The sequence below is a fragment of the Gigantopelta aegis genome, chromosome 7 (genome assembly GCF_016097555.1).
Source record: "Gigantopelta aegis isolate Gae_Host chromosome 7, Gae_host_genome, whole genome shotgun sequence".
NCBI lineage: Eukaryota > Metazoa > Mollusca > Gastropoda > Neomphalida > Peltospiridae > Gigantopelta > Gigantopelta aegis.
Genome location: NC_054705.1, coordinates 1,520,315 through 1,536,846, shown reverse-complemented (window position 1 = coordinate 1,536,846; position 16,532 = coordinate 1,520,315). Strand labels below are relative to the sequence as shown.

The 16,532-nt window shown below is 41.8% G+C and overlaps 1 protein-coding gene across 1 annotated transcript; it reads right to left on the bottom strand.

The window, feature by feature from the left end:
• Positions 1 to 3,934: 3,934 nt before the first annotated feature.
• LOC121377174 (E3 SUMO-protein ligase ZBED1-like) lies at positions 3,935 to 7,288 on the bottom strand. Its single transcript, XM_041505081.1, has 3 exons — positions 6,387 to 7,288; positions 5,791 to 6,023; positions 3,935 to 5,237 (listed from the first exon to the last, which is right to left on the bottom strand). The coding sequence occupies exons 1-3, from the start codon at positions 7,286 to 7,288 to the stop codon at positions 5,137 to 5,139; spliced, it is 1,236 nt and encodes a 411-aa protein (XP_041361015.1). The 3' UTR covers positions 3,935 to 5,136.
• Between the last annotated feature and the right edge of the window lie 9,244 nt (positions 7,289 to 16,532).

Sequence of the window (16,532 nt, the reverse complement as noted above, 5' to 3'; positions counted from 1 at the left end):
AAAAGTCAAACATGTGCTGAGGTCTTTTATACTGTCTGATATACGTCTGCTTCTGGAATGATACTTCTTCGAACAACGTCTGCTTCTGGAATCCACGAATTGTACTTCTTAGGCCAGTGAAGCCATTTCACCAACACTTCTTTCTGTTTGTTCCGTATTCTCCTTTTCACAATGTCTTGGATACGGTACAGTTGATCAGGATTCTCAGTCACCTTCTGAAGTTCAGCTGCATAGAATGTCCCTTCGATGGCGTCACCACCCCAGTCCTTTAATTTGTACACATCTTTACCTTGAGACCAGTACCTTTTCTCAATGGTAAATATTTCGCCAGACCATTTCTCTTGGTATTCCCGATCAAAGGTGCCCCGAAGATGACTGACTCGTACTTTATCACCTATGTTAAATGTAAACTTATTTTTGTGGATTGCCTTTTTAGGTTTGATCAGGTACTGAGACAGACGGACCTCTCTTCGTTCGTTTGGTTGACACTGGCTGGTGTTGACTAACATTCGATGCTTGGTGTGGTTATAGCTATGACCTTCTCTAGACATCCATGTACTTGTAAGTAAAGTTTTTTAACATGTAGCAAAAAGATGGTGTTTGACCTAACATTTGCTTGGTGTGGTTATAGCTATAGACGACCTTCTCGGACATCCATGTACTTGTAAGTAAAGTTTTTAACATGTAGCGATAGAGACGCATTTTGATGGTCTTAATGACCCGTTCGGCATAACTTGCTTTGGTTTCATTTAGAGCAAACAGCTGCGTTATGCCCTGCGACTTCAGCAATGCTTTGACCTTATGGTTCTTGTATTCTGACCCTGAATCGGACTGAAACAGCTTGGGTTTTCTGGACTCTGATTTCCAGAATTCTATCAAAGTCTCTACCACGTCGTTCCCCGTTTTCGACTTGAGTGGTAGCACCCACAAGTACCTGGAGAACAGGTCAATGATCATCATGAGGTATCTCACCCCGTCATTGTATTTAGCCAAACTGATCATATCCATTAGATCAGATTGCCAGTGACTGTCTAACCCTTCCACAACATAGGTATTACGTGGAAACTTTCGCCTCACTTGATGTGTATAGGTTAACTCTCATGGTATAGGTCTCTTGACCTTTCAACCATGATTTAATACGTGTCAGAGGAATGTTAAATTTACCCTCTGCTTTAACAGCTTGATACAGTTTACTAGGACCTGCATAACTCCCAGGGTGCTTTGCATCGTAGTAAATAGACTCTAGGTACCTTTCCCACCGAGACATGGTTCTCAACTGACATACGTGTCACAAAGTCATGCTATTTATAAATAACAAAAGGATACAACACACAATTTTATTACTAAACAACAAAAATGTAGTACATAAAAATATGACAAAACATAGTGACAAAAACACGTGTCTCACGCGTGTTTAAAACTGATAATGTCTGAACACATTGTTCACATGGGGGCATCTCGGGGACAGTCTGTAATGTTCCATCACTGGGTCGTCCATTCTCTGCCATCGGTAGGCACGTAGTCCGCAACAGTAACAGACGACGGCATCGTGATCTCCCGTGTAGAAGAAACTTGGCGAGCTCCCTCGGTTTCTGGCGTAACTGTATTGGCCACCATCCAAATGTCTGCATCCGGGTATAGAAATGTCTCATTTCGGGATGATGACAGAACAGGTAACGTCTCGAACAGCAGTCTTCTTCATCCCAGGCAGCGTCTGTGTCACGGGCGGCATCCGTCTGATCTGTGGCTTCTTTGATTTCACCATCTTCATCCATATTGTCACAGGCAGCATCCGTTTGATCCATGAACTGTTCTTCAGGTTTGGTAGTCACTCTTTTGACTGTATGTCTTTCTGAACATTTGCAGACCAAGACGTCGTCCTCGTCGCTGCTGCTGCTACTAAGACTGCTCGAATATCCCGATGCCATCTTCTTCGTTCCAGATAGAGTGCAACAAGACACAAGAATGTCAGAATCATAAAACACGTCTGTTCTCTAGCACAGTCACAAAGCAAATGAAGTGTAAACCATAAATCCATTCTTTTATACCTTCATCCAAAACAAAACTCGTTCACCACTGGTGACACTCGTTAGGGTTGCAGAAGTTACACTGAAGAAATCCCATCTGGTTTTGATGGTCGTCTTGCATGGCGCAGGGCACAATCGAGTTCAGCTCTGGTACAAAGTCACACATGACTGTGAAACAGCCTTTCAGTTTCTCCCATTGTTGTAGAGAAAGGAATATTCCCTTCTTCGAAGGTTTCACGGATTTAGTTTCTTCACACCACCACCACTGACGCAGGTCCACCCCAGCAAAGTTCTTGTCGACGCTGACATGGACGTTGACACCAAGGTGTCTGAACAATGTTTTTCGTCTTTCCTCTGGTTTAATGCTGAAATCGTTTCGTCAATTTGGCTTTTACATCCAGACAGTTCGATCCCACTGTTTAAGACTAAGGACAATACCTCGCTTGGTGGGGAAGGTTTTCCCCTTGTCACTGTCAAATTTCCTTATGTGAATAGCAGTGTCCCCTTTCCATAACTTGGCCACCACGTAGACGTTAGTTCCAAGTTCTAGACGACATCTCACTTCATCACTTGTGGAACAGGCCATCTCTGGATTGAACGTAGATCTGATTGTTTTCGGCGAGCGAATGACAATGAAACCGTATCTAGCCTTTTTATACTCTTTCGTGTCAGTCTAGGTAGGTCAGGGGCCGTTCTAAGTAGGTCAGGGTCAGGGCCGGTCTAAGTAGTCAGGGGCCGGTCTAAGTAGGTCATGGGCCGGTCTAAGTAGGTCTGGGTCAGTAGGACGAGGTCACGTGATGTCATCAAGGTCACGGAAAGTAGGTTATTTATTTATTTAAAATTCAAATTTAAACAGACAGGAGTATAAAACTAAGAAATGTAAATTTAAATATGGCATTATCATGATAAGGAATGGTAATGCATGCGAGTCATTCAAAGTATTCTTACATTCGTTGTAATTTTACTCATTTGTAGTTTAGGATCAAATCCACTCGAAAGGATCCTCCGCCTCAGTGTGAGCATTGTCAGTGTCTTCTGACTGTGCGCCACATTTTGGTGGAGTGTCAGTTTCTGAAAGAAACGCGAAAAGATTTATTTGGACAAAGAAATGTGATGGAATCATTTCGATTCCATCCCATCCAAAAGGTATTTTACAATTTTTACGTGACACTGAGTTTTATTCTAAATTTTAATTATATCTATCTGTGATATTTGTATTTTTACACAGTCCTTTACACTGTTTTTATTGACCTGTTGAATTTTTATATTGATGTTGATCATCACATTGGGTTGCATTAACCATAGCTTGACACCCAATAGCCGATGTATTTTTCGTGCTGGGGTGTCGTTAAACATTCATTCATTGAAATAAAGTGGCTTTTGAAAGGTTGTTTTTATAAATGTGTTATTGGTTTAAAAGGATTTATTTTTAGTTATAATGAAATATTCTTTTGTATAGGAAATCAACGTTATTCAAGATATGTATGCGATAGACCTAACAATTGTTTATGGTACACATATTAATGATCATAAACATTATGTTTAATTGACGTCAGTGCTTTGTATGTAACGGTTCATTCTAAACCATGACCGAACAAGAATGTTTGATAAAGATAACGACCCCTACAACAATTACGATAGTAGGTGGAAGTGGCAGCGGGAAAACGTTTTTTACAAAGCGTTTTTTGGAGAATGCCAAGTTTGTGTTTGATGTAACACCTACACGCATTGTTTATTGTTACGTGGTATGGCAGGATGTGTACACAGACATGCAACACTCCGTTCCTAACATATTGTTTTACGAGGGACTGCCGACACAGGAAGAGCTGTACACGTGGGCAGACGAGGCACAGAACCATATTGTGTTGGTCTTGGACGACCTGATGATAGAACTGTGTAACAGTGAGCTCATGTTGAAAGTTTATTCTACTCTTTCACATCATTTGGGTATTACATGCATTAGTTTACAACAAAGTCTTTACCCTAAAGGAAAGTGTTCTCGCACCATGAGTTTAAATACCCATTTGTTTGTGTTAATGGCTAATGCGCGATCAGCGCATGAATATAAGATTTTTGCTTCACAGATATTTCCTGGTCAGTCTAAGTACTTTACCGAGGCATATCAAGATGCCGTGCAATCAAGAAAATATGGATATATGTTAGTGGATGTGGCTCCATACAGTAATCCCGAATATGGACGACTACGTACTGGTATTTTACCTGGAGAACTGTGTACTGTCTATCTTCCTAAAGACTAATATAAAACCAGTGTTGTGTACGATAATGCTCATTAGTGCGATTGCATACGACATGTTCAAGCAGTACTCTTGGATTATTGTGGAATACCCACGTGGTAAACCAGACAGAGTATTATCGGAGGGTTCGCAGTGGTATAAAAGCAAGTCTGAAGCTATTGACTCTTAAACGTTTTGTTGCACGTGGTGTTGACATTCCAGATTGTTGGGGTGGTCCGTACTATTTTATAGTAAGGAGATCCGATTATGTTGTAAATTATGACAGACTTAATTAGCAACAATTTGAGCTACCTGACACTTCTCAAAGATGCATGCATCAAACAGAGACGTGCGCTGTTGATCCACGCATCACCCGAACAGTTCAAGGCGTTAATTGAAGTGATCTACAACATTCTACGTGGTAACATTTCAATCTCGGACAGTGTACAAAAACGTCTGTATCGCTACAGAGTGATCATTCGTCAACTGGTCGATAGATCAGTTAACAAAAAGGAGAAACACAGACTGTTACGATCTAACCATTTCATAATACCTAGTTGCATTGAAGCGCTCTTAAACTACTTGAAAGGGAACGACATTGAGTGCGGCCCTCTGTGCTGTGACAATGTCCCCAGCTGTACTGAACACGCGTTCTGATGGTACTGATGTGGCTGGAATACACAACCGTTTCCTGGCTAACTGTGAGAGAAGAGGAAACTGCCAGTGGTGTTCTTTCCACCATACCAATGGGTCTTCTGACATCGGTATAAGCGCGTGACCTTTGAAGACATCAATTTCGAATATTGCCTGTTCCAAGTTGGATTTCTTGGGTAACATCTCCTCCTTTATGAAAACAACATCACCTAAAATGGAGGCTAAACCACCACTGGCACAACTAGACTGAGTAGTGAGTCACTTGTGATCTTTGTCGAGGTTGTAGTGACATCATCAACTGGTTTGACATCAGACTGTGCATCTGAAATATGGTATTAGAACAGCCCTGTATATTGCTATAGTGTAAATGATTTGTTGCTAGAACAACATTTTAAAAAGTAAATACTGACTCAACAGGAGTAAATAAGGAGCCAATTTCTTCTGATATATTTTTTATTATGAATACAATTAAATATCAAGAAGATTAAATTTCCAAGAAATAAATAACAGTAAACAGTGAATATATTTCTCATACTTTATACAATACATAACTTTACAATTGGCCCACAGTCTCATATTTTGACTGAATGATAGTAGACATAAAAAAGTTACTTTAGCGGTAATTTGAATTTTGAATTGTTTTAATAAAAAATAATATGTTCATTTGCCTTGTTTTTATTTGTTAAAAAATAATTTAAAACCAGTAATTATTTTGTGGATACAGGGTAACATTAAAAAATTTAAAAGTATTAAAGTATCCATTATTTATTCCAACCTGACAGTTTTTCAAGTGTCTACACATGTCATAACTTTTTGTCACACTTATACAGCAAACATTTTTGGAAAAAGGTAATTGAATGAAAGACAAAAGTTACCAGCTGATTCCATATCTGGTAGCATGACTGGCAATGCAGGTAGGTCATCAGCAACTGTTGTGGTTGATGTGGTTGGTTCCACCTTCACAGACACAAGTCGTAGTTTCATATTAGCTGCTTCAACTGCATGTATGTGGTACACCTCATGTTGCTGCTCTGCATTCACACATGACACTTTAAAGCGGGGATCCAGTGCAGTACACTCTTGCAGAAACTCCTGCTTATTGCTATACCTGGAAGTAAGGGCGTGCATATTATTTGTCAAACCAACATCAGTGACATTCAGTGGTTGTATTCACTATTCAATATGTATTGGCGTAACACCCAGACCCCCACCCCACCCGCTTTGGTAATGAATATATTGAGTATTCAATATTTGGAGCAACATTTAAATTCAGTAACATACCCTTTGTAAAATGTAACAGTATACAGTATGTATTTCATTTACAGGAAAGAACATCACACACATACCACAGCTTTTGATATACTTGTCAGTAGTCAATGAGCAATCATTTGGACAGGAGCCTTACATTTAAATATTATGATTGTGCAATACACTCCAAGATTACATTCATTAAAAGTTAAAACAGTCTTACCTGCTTTCCAAATCAGAAGCCATGGCCTTCTTCATCTGTTTAAAAACATCAGAATCCATCTCTGTAGACACCAAGACACTTGTCAACAATTTCCTCTGGAGTGGAAGAATGATTGATACAGTAGGCATCTTCTCTGTGCACAATACAGTAGTAATTGCTTTCAGTGGAAGAAGGCACGACACAATGTCCTCTGCTATCGTGATATCTGCCTCAGATAATGTTGATATGTCATTCACATTGCTACGGATTTCTTTAGCCACTAGTGCGGCATAGAATGCGGGCTGCAGTTCAAGAAACCTCTCCAGCATATCACATGCAGAATTCCAACGTGTAGGTACATCTTGAAGTAACTTAACATTTTTAAGTCCTTGCTGTTTGGTTTTCTCTTTAAGCAAAGCTGCAGCAGTCGTACTCCGGTGAAAAAAGGATACGACGCGCCGTACACGAGCAAGAATTCGTGACACAGAATTCACCTTAAGGCCCCTCTGCGCTGCCAAGTTGAGTGTATGAGCGTAGCATCCAATATGAGGAATACAACTTCCATATTTGTGACCAAAGGAGTGTACCTCAGTGACCAAAGGAGGGTTCTTGTTAAGGCCCCATTCAGAAATTGCGTCAGTTAAAACTTGAGCAATGTTTACACCTGTATGGCTCTCTGGCAATTCTCTTGTTTGAAGTACGAATGACTTCAGGTTCCAGTCTTCAGTGATGTGAGAAGTTGTTATAGTAACATAAGACTGGGTTGCTCTACTTGTCCATCCATCAGTCGTGAGTGCTACTGGGACATCCTTGAGACTGGAAATAACGTCAGCACGACATTCCTGGTACATGTTAGGTATGACAGTTTCAGCGAAATAAGTGCGTGATGGTAACTGGTACCTCGGATCAAGTTGTTCAACCATATCTTTGAAACCTTCGTTTGACACGATGCTGAACGGTCGGAGATCTTTAACTATAAATCTTCCGATAGCTTTAGTGACAGTTTTATGTCTTTCGCCGGTAGTTTATATTTCGTTGTCTGTAAGAAAATGCTCGGTATGGTTTGTGGGAGCATTGATACTTTCTTCTGTGTAGATGAAGTAGTCGAAGCTGTACCACATTTTGTATTAATTTTGTGATGACGATTCAAGTGTGTGCTAAGATTAGTAGTTCCACCACTAAAGCGAACGTCCATTTTACATCTTTTACAAACTGCCAACCCCTCCTGAATTTCGCCCGTGTCTTTTCGTTTCTTCAGTTGAAAATTTTCCCAAACGCCACTTTTTGCCTTTTTGTTTGAAATTAATTCAAATTCCATTATTTGTTATCTGTCCTGACCGGCACAGCAACTGATGTAAGAACCGATCGGCAAAGACTTAATGTCGGCAAAAAATTAAAGACGGCTGAATTTCAGATCATAAACATCAAACGCATCATCAAAAACAATTAAACATCAAACACGTCGGTGTTTCTTTGATGGTCAGTTACTAAATACTTGTTGCACGTGTTTTTCTTGGATCAAAGTTAATAGACCTAAATGATTATATACTCTTCAAAAAAAGAAACGCAAAAGGGTACAAATGGGTTATAACTCCGATTTTATGTTTCCTACCGGTTCATGCTTTGTGAATATAAGGTCATTGCATGTCCCAAACACATTCCCACGATTACATTCGATAAAACGCAGCTACTGTACAATAAAGTTCCAAAATGTGAATATTCGCGAAAACGCAGCCACGTGCAAACCATGTCACCACTGCACGTGCGTTGTCTGCACGTGCAACATGAACACCGACAGTATAAAAGTGCAGGGTGTTCGCTTGCCTGGCCTCTGTATCTGGCCGACAGTTGACAATCCAGGACATGCCACGTCTCAGTGAACCGCAGAGAAACAATGCCATCGGCCGACTAGACGCAGGCGAATCCAGAAAGGCCGTTGCCAGGGCATTCCATGTGTCCCCAAGCACCATCTCCAGACTGTGGGACCGTTACCAGCAACATGGATCAACACGTGACCTCCCTAGATCCGGTCGACCACGGGTCACTACCCCCGGGCAGGACCGCTACATCCGGGTACGCCACCTTCGGGAACGATTGACTACTGCCACCTCCACAGCCGCAGCAATACCAGGTTTGCGCAGGATATCCGACCAGACCGTACGGAACCGCCTACGTGAGGTAGGAATTCGTGCCAGACGTCCAGTTCGAGGTGTCATCTTAACACCACAACACCGTCGACTCCGACTACAGTGGTGCCAGATTCATCGACAATGGCCTCAACTGCGATGGAGACAGGTGTGGTTCAGTGACGAGTCCCGATTTCTGCTCCGACGTCATGATGGAAGATGTTGCGTGTATAGGCGGCGTGGTGAACGTTATGCGGCAAACTGCGTGCAGGAAGTGGACAGATTCGGCGGGGGTAGTGTCATGGTGTGGGCAGCCATCTCACACACTGGCAGAACTGACCTGGTCCACGTGCAGGGCAACCTGAATGCACAGGGCTACATTGACCAGATCCTCCGGCCACACATCGTTCCAGTTATGGCCAACGCCAACGCAGTGTTCCAACATGACAACGCCAGGCCTCACACAGCACGTCTCACAACGGCTTTCCTACAGAACAACAACATTAATGTCCTTCCTTGGCCATCGATATCACCGGATTTGAACCCAAATGAGCATCTATGGGACGAGTTGGACCGACGCCTCCGACAGCGACAACCACAGCCCCAGACCCTGCCCGAGCTGGCAGCAGCCTTGCAGGCCGAGTGGGACACCATCCCCCGGGACGTCATCCGTACTCTGGTTGCTTCAATGGGCAGGCGGTGCCAGGCAGTTGTCAACACACGCGGAGGCCACACCCGGTATTGACTCCAGATGACCTTGACCTTGGTGGTGTGTCCTATCACTTACTCACAATGGACTAGAGTGAATTGTGAACAATCCTGCAACATTTGGTAATTATCGGACTCACCATTCAATAATTAAATCAATTCTCCAAATGTTACGACAATGTGGTTTTGCGTTTCTTCTTTTGAAGAGTATATTAACAACGACATTTATTAGCATAATGTTCTTCTTGGTCATTTTTTAATTTTTATTTTTAGCACACGCTATACCACAGGTGTTACGGTGTCAAACTAGTTGTAAATTGTCGCATTGGGAAATCCTTACTATCGGGCTTTTCCGTTGCTACTCGCTTGATACGGAAATGTACGTATTCAGTCGTAATCTTCCGGCAGATCGACCGAACCAAAGGTTATTGGCCGAAGTGTCTTAAACGATCAGCAGAAGTATTCCGAGTTCAGGCGAAAACAGCGAAGTGCGAGTCTCACTTGTTGCAAGTTGTTGGTTTATTTCTTTGACGATGATAGCAGTAGACGAATTCCAACGTAAATGAATAATGTGTAGGTAACAAAAGGTGTATCTGTAAATTTGTCATTATCCTTAACTGGTTATTTTTATTTGACTTTTAGCACGTTTTGTTTAGATGTCAGAACCAAGTATAACCGACCCGACTACGCTTGACGTGATTGTTACATTTCCTGTCATCACCAATTAATCAAATGATGGGTTTTTTGTTTTGTTTATTTGTTTGTGTGCCTATTTCAAGTCCAAGTCAGATACAAAAAAAAAAGCGTGTAAAAATCGCGATACGCAAAACTGTACCGCGGTTCGTATCGAGCTGATCAATTATCGTGATATACCGGTAAACCGGTTTATCGTTGCAGCACTAACCTTCAATATAGATTCAGAAGCAAGAGATTTAGTTGGTAGATTTCCCAAGCAAGTAGCACTCCCAAGCAAGAGTGTCTGTGACTGAGCAACGTAATGCTTTTAAAGGAAAGATCATTTTTTTGTCTTTTCCGTCAACCGCTTTATTAACCAATCATAAACTGTTTAATTATAGCGGTGGGGTCAAATAACTTTTTAAATGACTACACTGTACCCCGTAACCCAATTACAAAACCGGTTTATACAACTTATAATCTGTCAATCATTTAATTACTGGAGTGATGTTACTGAACTTTTATAGTGCACTCCAACTTCGATTAGTTTATCAAAGTGGTTGAACAGATATTAAAATAAACCTACAGTCTAACTAATATTGAAATTATACCTTTAAGTTATACATATATGTCAACATTAAATAACTCACAGAGTAAATTACATACAACAGATCAATAAGTAGAGCTCTCGATAGTGTCGATTTTAGTATAGATTGACTCATTAACTATTCTTTAATTTACATATAACATTAATATATTTTGTTTGATTTTAAAAATAATCGCTTGCAAACAAATATGTTTAATAAGTTATGGATGTAGAGTAATGCCATCTACGTTTCTAGGTTAACACTTTTGTATTTTATTCTTTAAAGTAAAGAATAATAAAGTAACAAAACATCGTTTGAACATAATATAGAAAATAGTCTCGCTTGGTATACTCAACACAATACGTTTTATATTTAAGGTATAATCACTGACCAGTATGTATTTGTGAAAATACTTAGGAATAACCTATTTTCAAAAATATACACATCATCATTCAAATGTATTACTGCTTCGAGGTAAACTATTAGTACACGAAACACCTGTTATTTCTATTGATGAATAGAAGTTTAAACCAAAGGGCGAAACCCAAAAGCACGGTTCAATGGTAACATCTTAAAATAGTCTTGGATGATTGAAGAACAGAATATAGTTTACAATTTGAAGAGTAAGCCTTTAACCCAAAAGTATTTACAAAAAGCGTGAGGAATTTTCTAATTTTAAGAATTATACTCCCATCATTGAAATTTAAAGATGTGACCGACATCTGCTTTCTATAGATAATAGAAACTTCATTATGAATTATCAAATTTAAATTACGGTAAATAGTTTGCTATTTCTAGACAGTAGGAGAAACATGTCAAGTCGCTAAATCGTGGGAAACGGGTTACAGATGTTCTATTGGTTAATAGCAACCTACCAATCGTTTTAGACATTCTTCGTTATTGTTATACGGTTTTATAAAAGTGGAAACGCAACAGTTTGTATCACTCTGCGCCGAACATTTTGTCTTTAAAAATTTTTTTTAAAATCTACATCAAAACAAATGAATCAATCTAAAAAAATAAACTTTTGGTATAAAGATCACATTGTAGTAAAGGTGTGGGAGGGCAACTCACTGGCGTACATACATTTCAACAAGATAACGAAAACGGGAACAAAGTCCCTGACATTTTGTTCTGATGCGATCCGAGCGCTGCTGGATAACAAGGAACAAATACTGTCAGCGATTGACGATGTTGAAAGGGAGTATCAAGAAGAGCGCGAGATGCTAGCCCTTGCTGTAACCGACGAACGGTTGGAACAGCAGCAGCAGCAGCAGCAGCACTACCATAGTCCACCGTCTGAGAGAGTTCCTCTCAATGCAACTCGGCGGTTTCAACCGTATGTTGGTGAGTATTATTATTATTATTATTTATTTTTTTACAGTGTAACTAGTTAAGTCCTTATAGTCCAGTTAGCGTATAATTACATGCAAATCATATAGAACTCTAGTAATCAGAAGAGTTTTGGAGTTTTCTTTAACAACGTAGTTAACATATTTATTACAGTTATGTATTGTTACAAAGTTACTTTGCAAATAAATGAGAAGAAACCAGTTGCAAGATGGGTTTTCTTAATATATATATATAATTAATTCTGTTGAACAAATATCTTGTTTTAATACAAATAAACACAAACATGACACTAAATATGTAGTAATCAACACCATTTTAGGAAAAATGTTCTAATGAAGGAAAGAAAGAAATAAATGTTTTAGTTAACGACGCACTCAACACATTTATTTACGGTTATATCTCGTCAAACATATGGTTAAGAACCACAAAATACTGAGAAAAGGAAACCCGCTCTCGACTCTTCATGTGCTACTCTTTCGATTAGCAGCAAGGGATCTTTTATATGTAACATCCCACAGACAGGATAGCACATACCAGTCATGGTGCACTGGATATGAGGAGATTTCTAAAGAAGGAAGAGTAACTTTAATGATAATTATAATAAATTAATTGTTTTCATTGTTTGAAGGAACTGGAGGAGGAACCTTTGAAGGTCGAGGACTGCCAACAAACATGGTGCTTGGACAGGGACGAGGTGCTCCCAGCACCAATTTAACCCTGTCACAGGGGCTAGGTGCCCCATTCGGAAGAGGCCGTGGTTCAAATCTACTGGCGGTCCTACAGCACCAGCAACAACAGCAGATATCAATCAATTTCGCCGCCAACATTAATAGAATGAAGACAGCATTTAGTCGTTTATTATTATGATAGTTCATTAGCTATATATATATATATATATATATATACTCTTCAAAAAAAGAAACGCAAAAGGGTACAAATGGGTTATAACTCCGATTTTATGTTTCCTACCGGTTCATGCTTTGTGAATATAAGGTCATTGCATGTCCCAAACACATTCCCACGGTTACATTCGATAAAACGCAGCTACTGTACAATAAAGTTCCAAAATGTGAATATTCGCAAAAACGCAGCCACGTGCAAACCATGTCACCACTGCACGTGCGTTGTCTGCACGTGCAACATGAACACCGACAGTATAAAAGTGCAGGGTGTTCGCTTGCCTGGCCTCTGTATCTGGCCGACAGTTGACAATCCAGGACATGCCACGTCTCAGTGAACCGCAGAGAAACAATGCCATCGGCCGACTAGACGCAGGCGAATCCAGAACGGCCGTTGCCAGGGCATTCCATGTGTCCCCAAGCACCATCTCCAGACTGTGGGACCGTTACCAGCAACATGGATCAACACGTGACCTCCCTAGATCCGGTCGACCACGGGTCACTACCCCCGGGCAGGACCGCTACATCCGGGTACACCACCTTCGGGAACGATTGACTACTGCCACCTCCACAGCCGCAGCAATACCAGGTTTGCGCAGGATATCCGACCAGACCGTACGGAACCGCCTACGTGAGGTAGGAATTCGTGCCAGACGTCCAGTTCGAGGTGTCATCTTAACACCACAACACCGTCGACTCCGACTGCAGTGGTGCCAGATTCATCGACAATGGCCTCAACTGCGATGGAGACAGGTGTGGTTCAGTGACGAGTCCCGATTTCTGCTCCGACGTCATGATGGAAGATGTCGCGTGTATAGGCGTCGTGGTGAACGTTATGCGGCAAACTGCGTGCAGGAAGTGGACAGATTCGGCGGGGGTAGTGTCATGGTGTGGGCAGCCATCTCACACACTGGCAGAACTGACCTGGTCCACGTGCAGGGCAACCTGAATGCACAGGGCTACATTGACCAGATCCTCTGGCCACACATCGTTCCAGTTATGGCCAACGCCAACGCAGTGTTCCAACATGACAACGCCAGGCCTCACACAGCACGTCTCACAACGGCTTTCCTACAGAACAACAACATTAATGTCCTTCCTTGGCCATCGACATCACCGGATTTGAACCCAATTGAGCATCTATGGGACGAGTTGGACCGACGCCTCCTCCGACAGCGACAACCACAGCCCCAGACCCTGCCCGAGCTGGCAGCAGCCTTGCAGGCCGAGTGGGCCACCATCCCCCGGGACGTCATACGTACTCTGGTTGCTTCAATGGGCAGGCGGTGCCAGGCAGTTGTCAACACACGCGGAGGCCACACCCGGTATTGACTCCAGATGACATTGACCTTGGTGGTGTGTCCTATCACTTACTCACAATGGACTAGAGTGAATTGTGAACAATCCTGCAACATTTGGTAATTATCGGACTCACCATTCAATAATTAAATCAATTCTCCAAATGTTACGACAATGTGGTTTTGCGTAAGACTGGAAAAATCACCTGGGTATAATTTTGATTTTACGAGATATTGCTTCTTATAAGCTTGATTGGTCAATTTGTAATCACAAAACAATCTGTTGTTACGTCACGGTGTATGTTTCAGCGCTAAACTTAACATTAGTGACGACACGCCACAGTTCGTCGCCACCTTTGCCAACAGAGATGACTTGGAACTTTTTGCCGAGTGGAACCACATAGGTCATTTGCAATGCGTCAAAGACAGGCTGGTCCAGTTAAAATTTGAGGAGGTGATGAACGAAATTGATCTTCCTCGTGCAGAGGTGACTTTTACAGACCAATAGATCAAGGAGGCCGTGTAAAATCTTCAAAAGATTACCTCTGAGGAAAAGGAAGACCTGTACACGGACCTTGAAATGGAAGAACTGGTCTATCAAAACGACATGAACACACAGCTTTTGGATCAACTGATTGAACCCTGGAATCCAGATCAACAACTACAACTAAACAATGAAGAAATCGAGGAGTTGACACGCCTATGCATCCAGGGTGACGAATTTTGTGAAAAGGGCAAAGGTCTACCATGCAGCTTTTTATCATGCCACGTTTTAACGGATATCCGATCTGAGATGACACAGAGCGACGTGTGTTCGAAGGTCCCACGATCGACGTGTGTTCGAAGGTCCCACGATAACGACCCTGCACCTGAGAAACTCTCGACCAGTTGGGGGGCATCGGTCCAGTTGCTGCTGTTGACGATGACGACAGATCACCCCAAACGTACACGTCTAGAAAGAAAGGGGACGATGTCGGCAGGGTGGTCATTCATCATCACTTTAGTTCAGCCGTTACAAAAGTTTGACACCCAATAGGCGATGTATTTGTCGTGCTGGGGTGTCGTTAAACATTCATTCATTCTTTGGTCACGTCATCGAACCCCTACAGACTCTGGATCAACTCGACGCCGAGGCCATCTTTAAAGTGTTAGAAAAGGTGTTGAACAGCAACGGTACCTTGGCCTTCCACATCAATATTGGAACTATCGGGATGCCAAGAGGAGGAAGATGTAGCAAACCAATAACTCAGCAGAAAGGACGGGAAAATTCTGCCCATACCAAGACGTCCCTAATCGAAATCGTCAACGACGACGACCTGTGCATGACCCGCACCATCGCCGTCACATGGGAAAAACTGCACAAGATCACCAACACTGAGTAGTAGTATCGAAAAGTGCCAGAATCCTTCTATTAACATGTGAAAGCCAAGAATCGTGTCAACAGAAGACACTGGCCGTTAAGCTCTGTTAACTCGCTGGGATCCGCACCGACCGGCCATGCAGCCTCAATGACATCCCAACCGTTGAAAACCTTCTGCAATGTCAGATCCTGGTCGTCAGTGCCGAACTCGGTAATAAATTCACCAGAGTCGGAGACCCCGAACCATCACAACCCAGTCTCTTTCTCCATTTCGTGGAACAACCGCAACCTCACTTCCACGGCATCGCCAGCATCACGGGAGTCTTCTCGGCATCTTATTTTTGCCAGACCGGCTGAAACCCTACAACAACGAGAAGTATCATTCCTACTCGAGCACTTCGGTGACGGATCAACCCGTCATGCATGATGTGTCGATCCATGGACTACTTCCATCGGCACAAACAGCAAAAGAGTCGCAAGAATATTGCCTGCATTACAGAGCAGGAATTGGTAATTGTATGAACCGCTATGTGATACAGCCGTCCTTGTTACAATATGTGGAAATAGATGGACCAATTGATAACAGCGGACCAATTCATGATTAAGTAGACTTCTTTTTTCTCTCGGTAGCAGTGTTTACCATTAACAAACAACACTTGATCCAGAGCTAATGGGTCTGTACACACTGTTGCAGGGAGTAGGGGGTGACTAAAAATATAATATCGATATCACAAAAAAATGAATGAATGTTTAAAGCCACCCCAACATGAAAAATACATTGGCTATAAGTGGGTGTCAAACTATAGTAATGCCAAAGGCTGCTACATGTGCGAACCTTAAAACAATAGGCCTACTTGAAATAAATTTGTTAGCGGATGGAACAAATACAGCAAGTGGTCTGGAAATTAAAAACCTCTCATACTTTCTGTCAACAGTTTGGAGAGTGGGGGTCCAATTTACCTTGGAGGGATTTTGTACAGAGTCCCACAGCAGGTCAATTAGGCTGTGTCTCCACACTAAGATTATAGGTCAAGTGAGGAATGGAAGAATGGATTGATGAATGTTTAACGACACCCCAGCACGAACAATGAATGAATGAATGTTTAACGACACTCCAGCACGAACAATGAATGAATGAATGTTTAACGACATCCCAGCACG

Excerpts from the sequence above, each read along its gene's own strand:
- LOC121377174 (XM_041505081.1), bottom strand. The coding sequence starts at position 7,288 with ATGGTTGAACAACTTGATCCGAGGTACCAGTTACCATCACGCACTTAT. Across the intron at positions 6,024-6,386 it reads GCTTCTGATTTGGAAAGCAG|GTATAGCAATAAGCAGGAGT; the intron begins GTAAGACTGTTT and ends CCTTACTTCCAG. Across the intron at positions 5,238-5,790 it reads ACCAGATATGGAATCAGCTG|ATGCACAGTCTGATGTCAAA; the intron begins GTAACTTTTGTC and ends ACCATATTTCAG.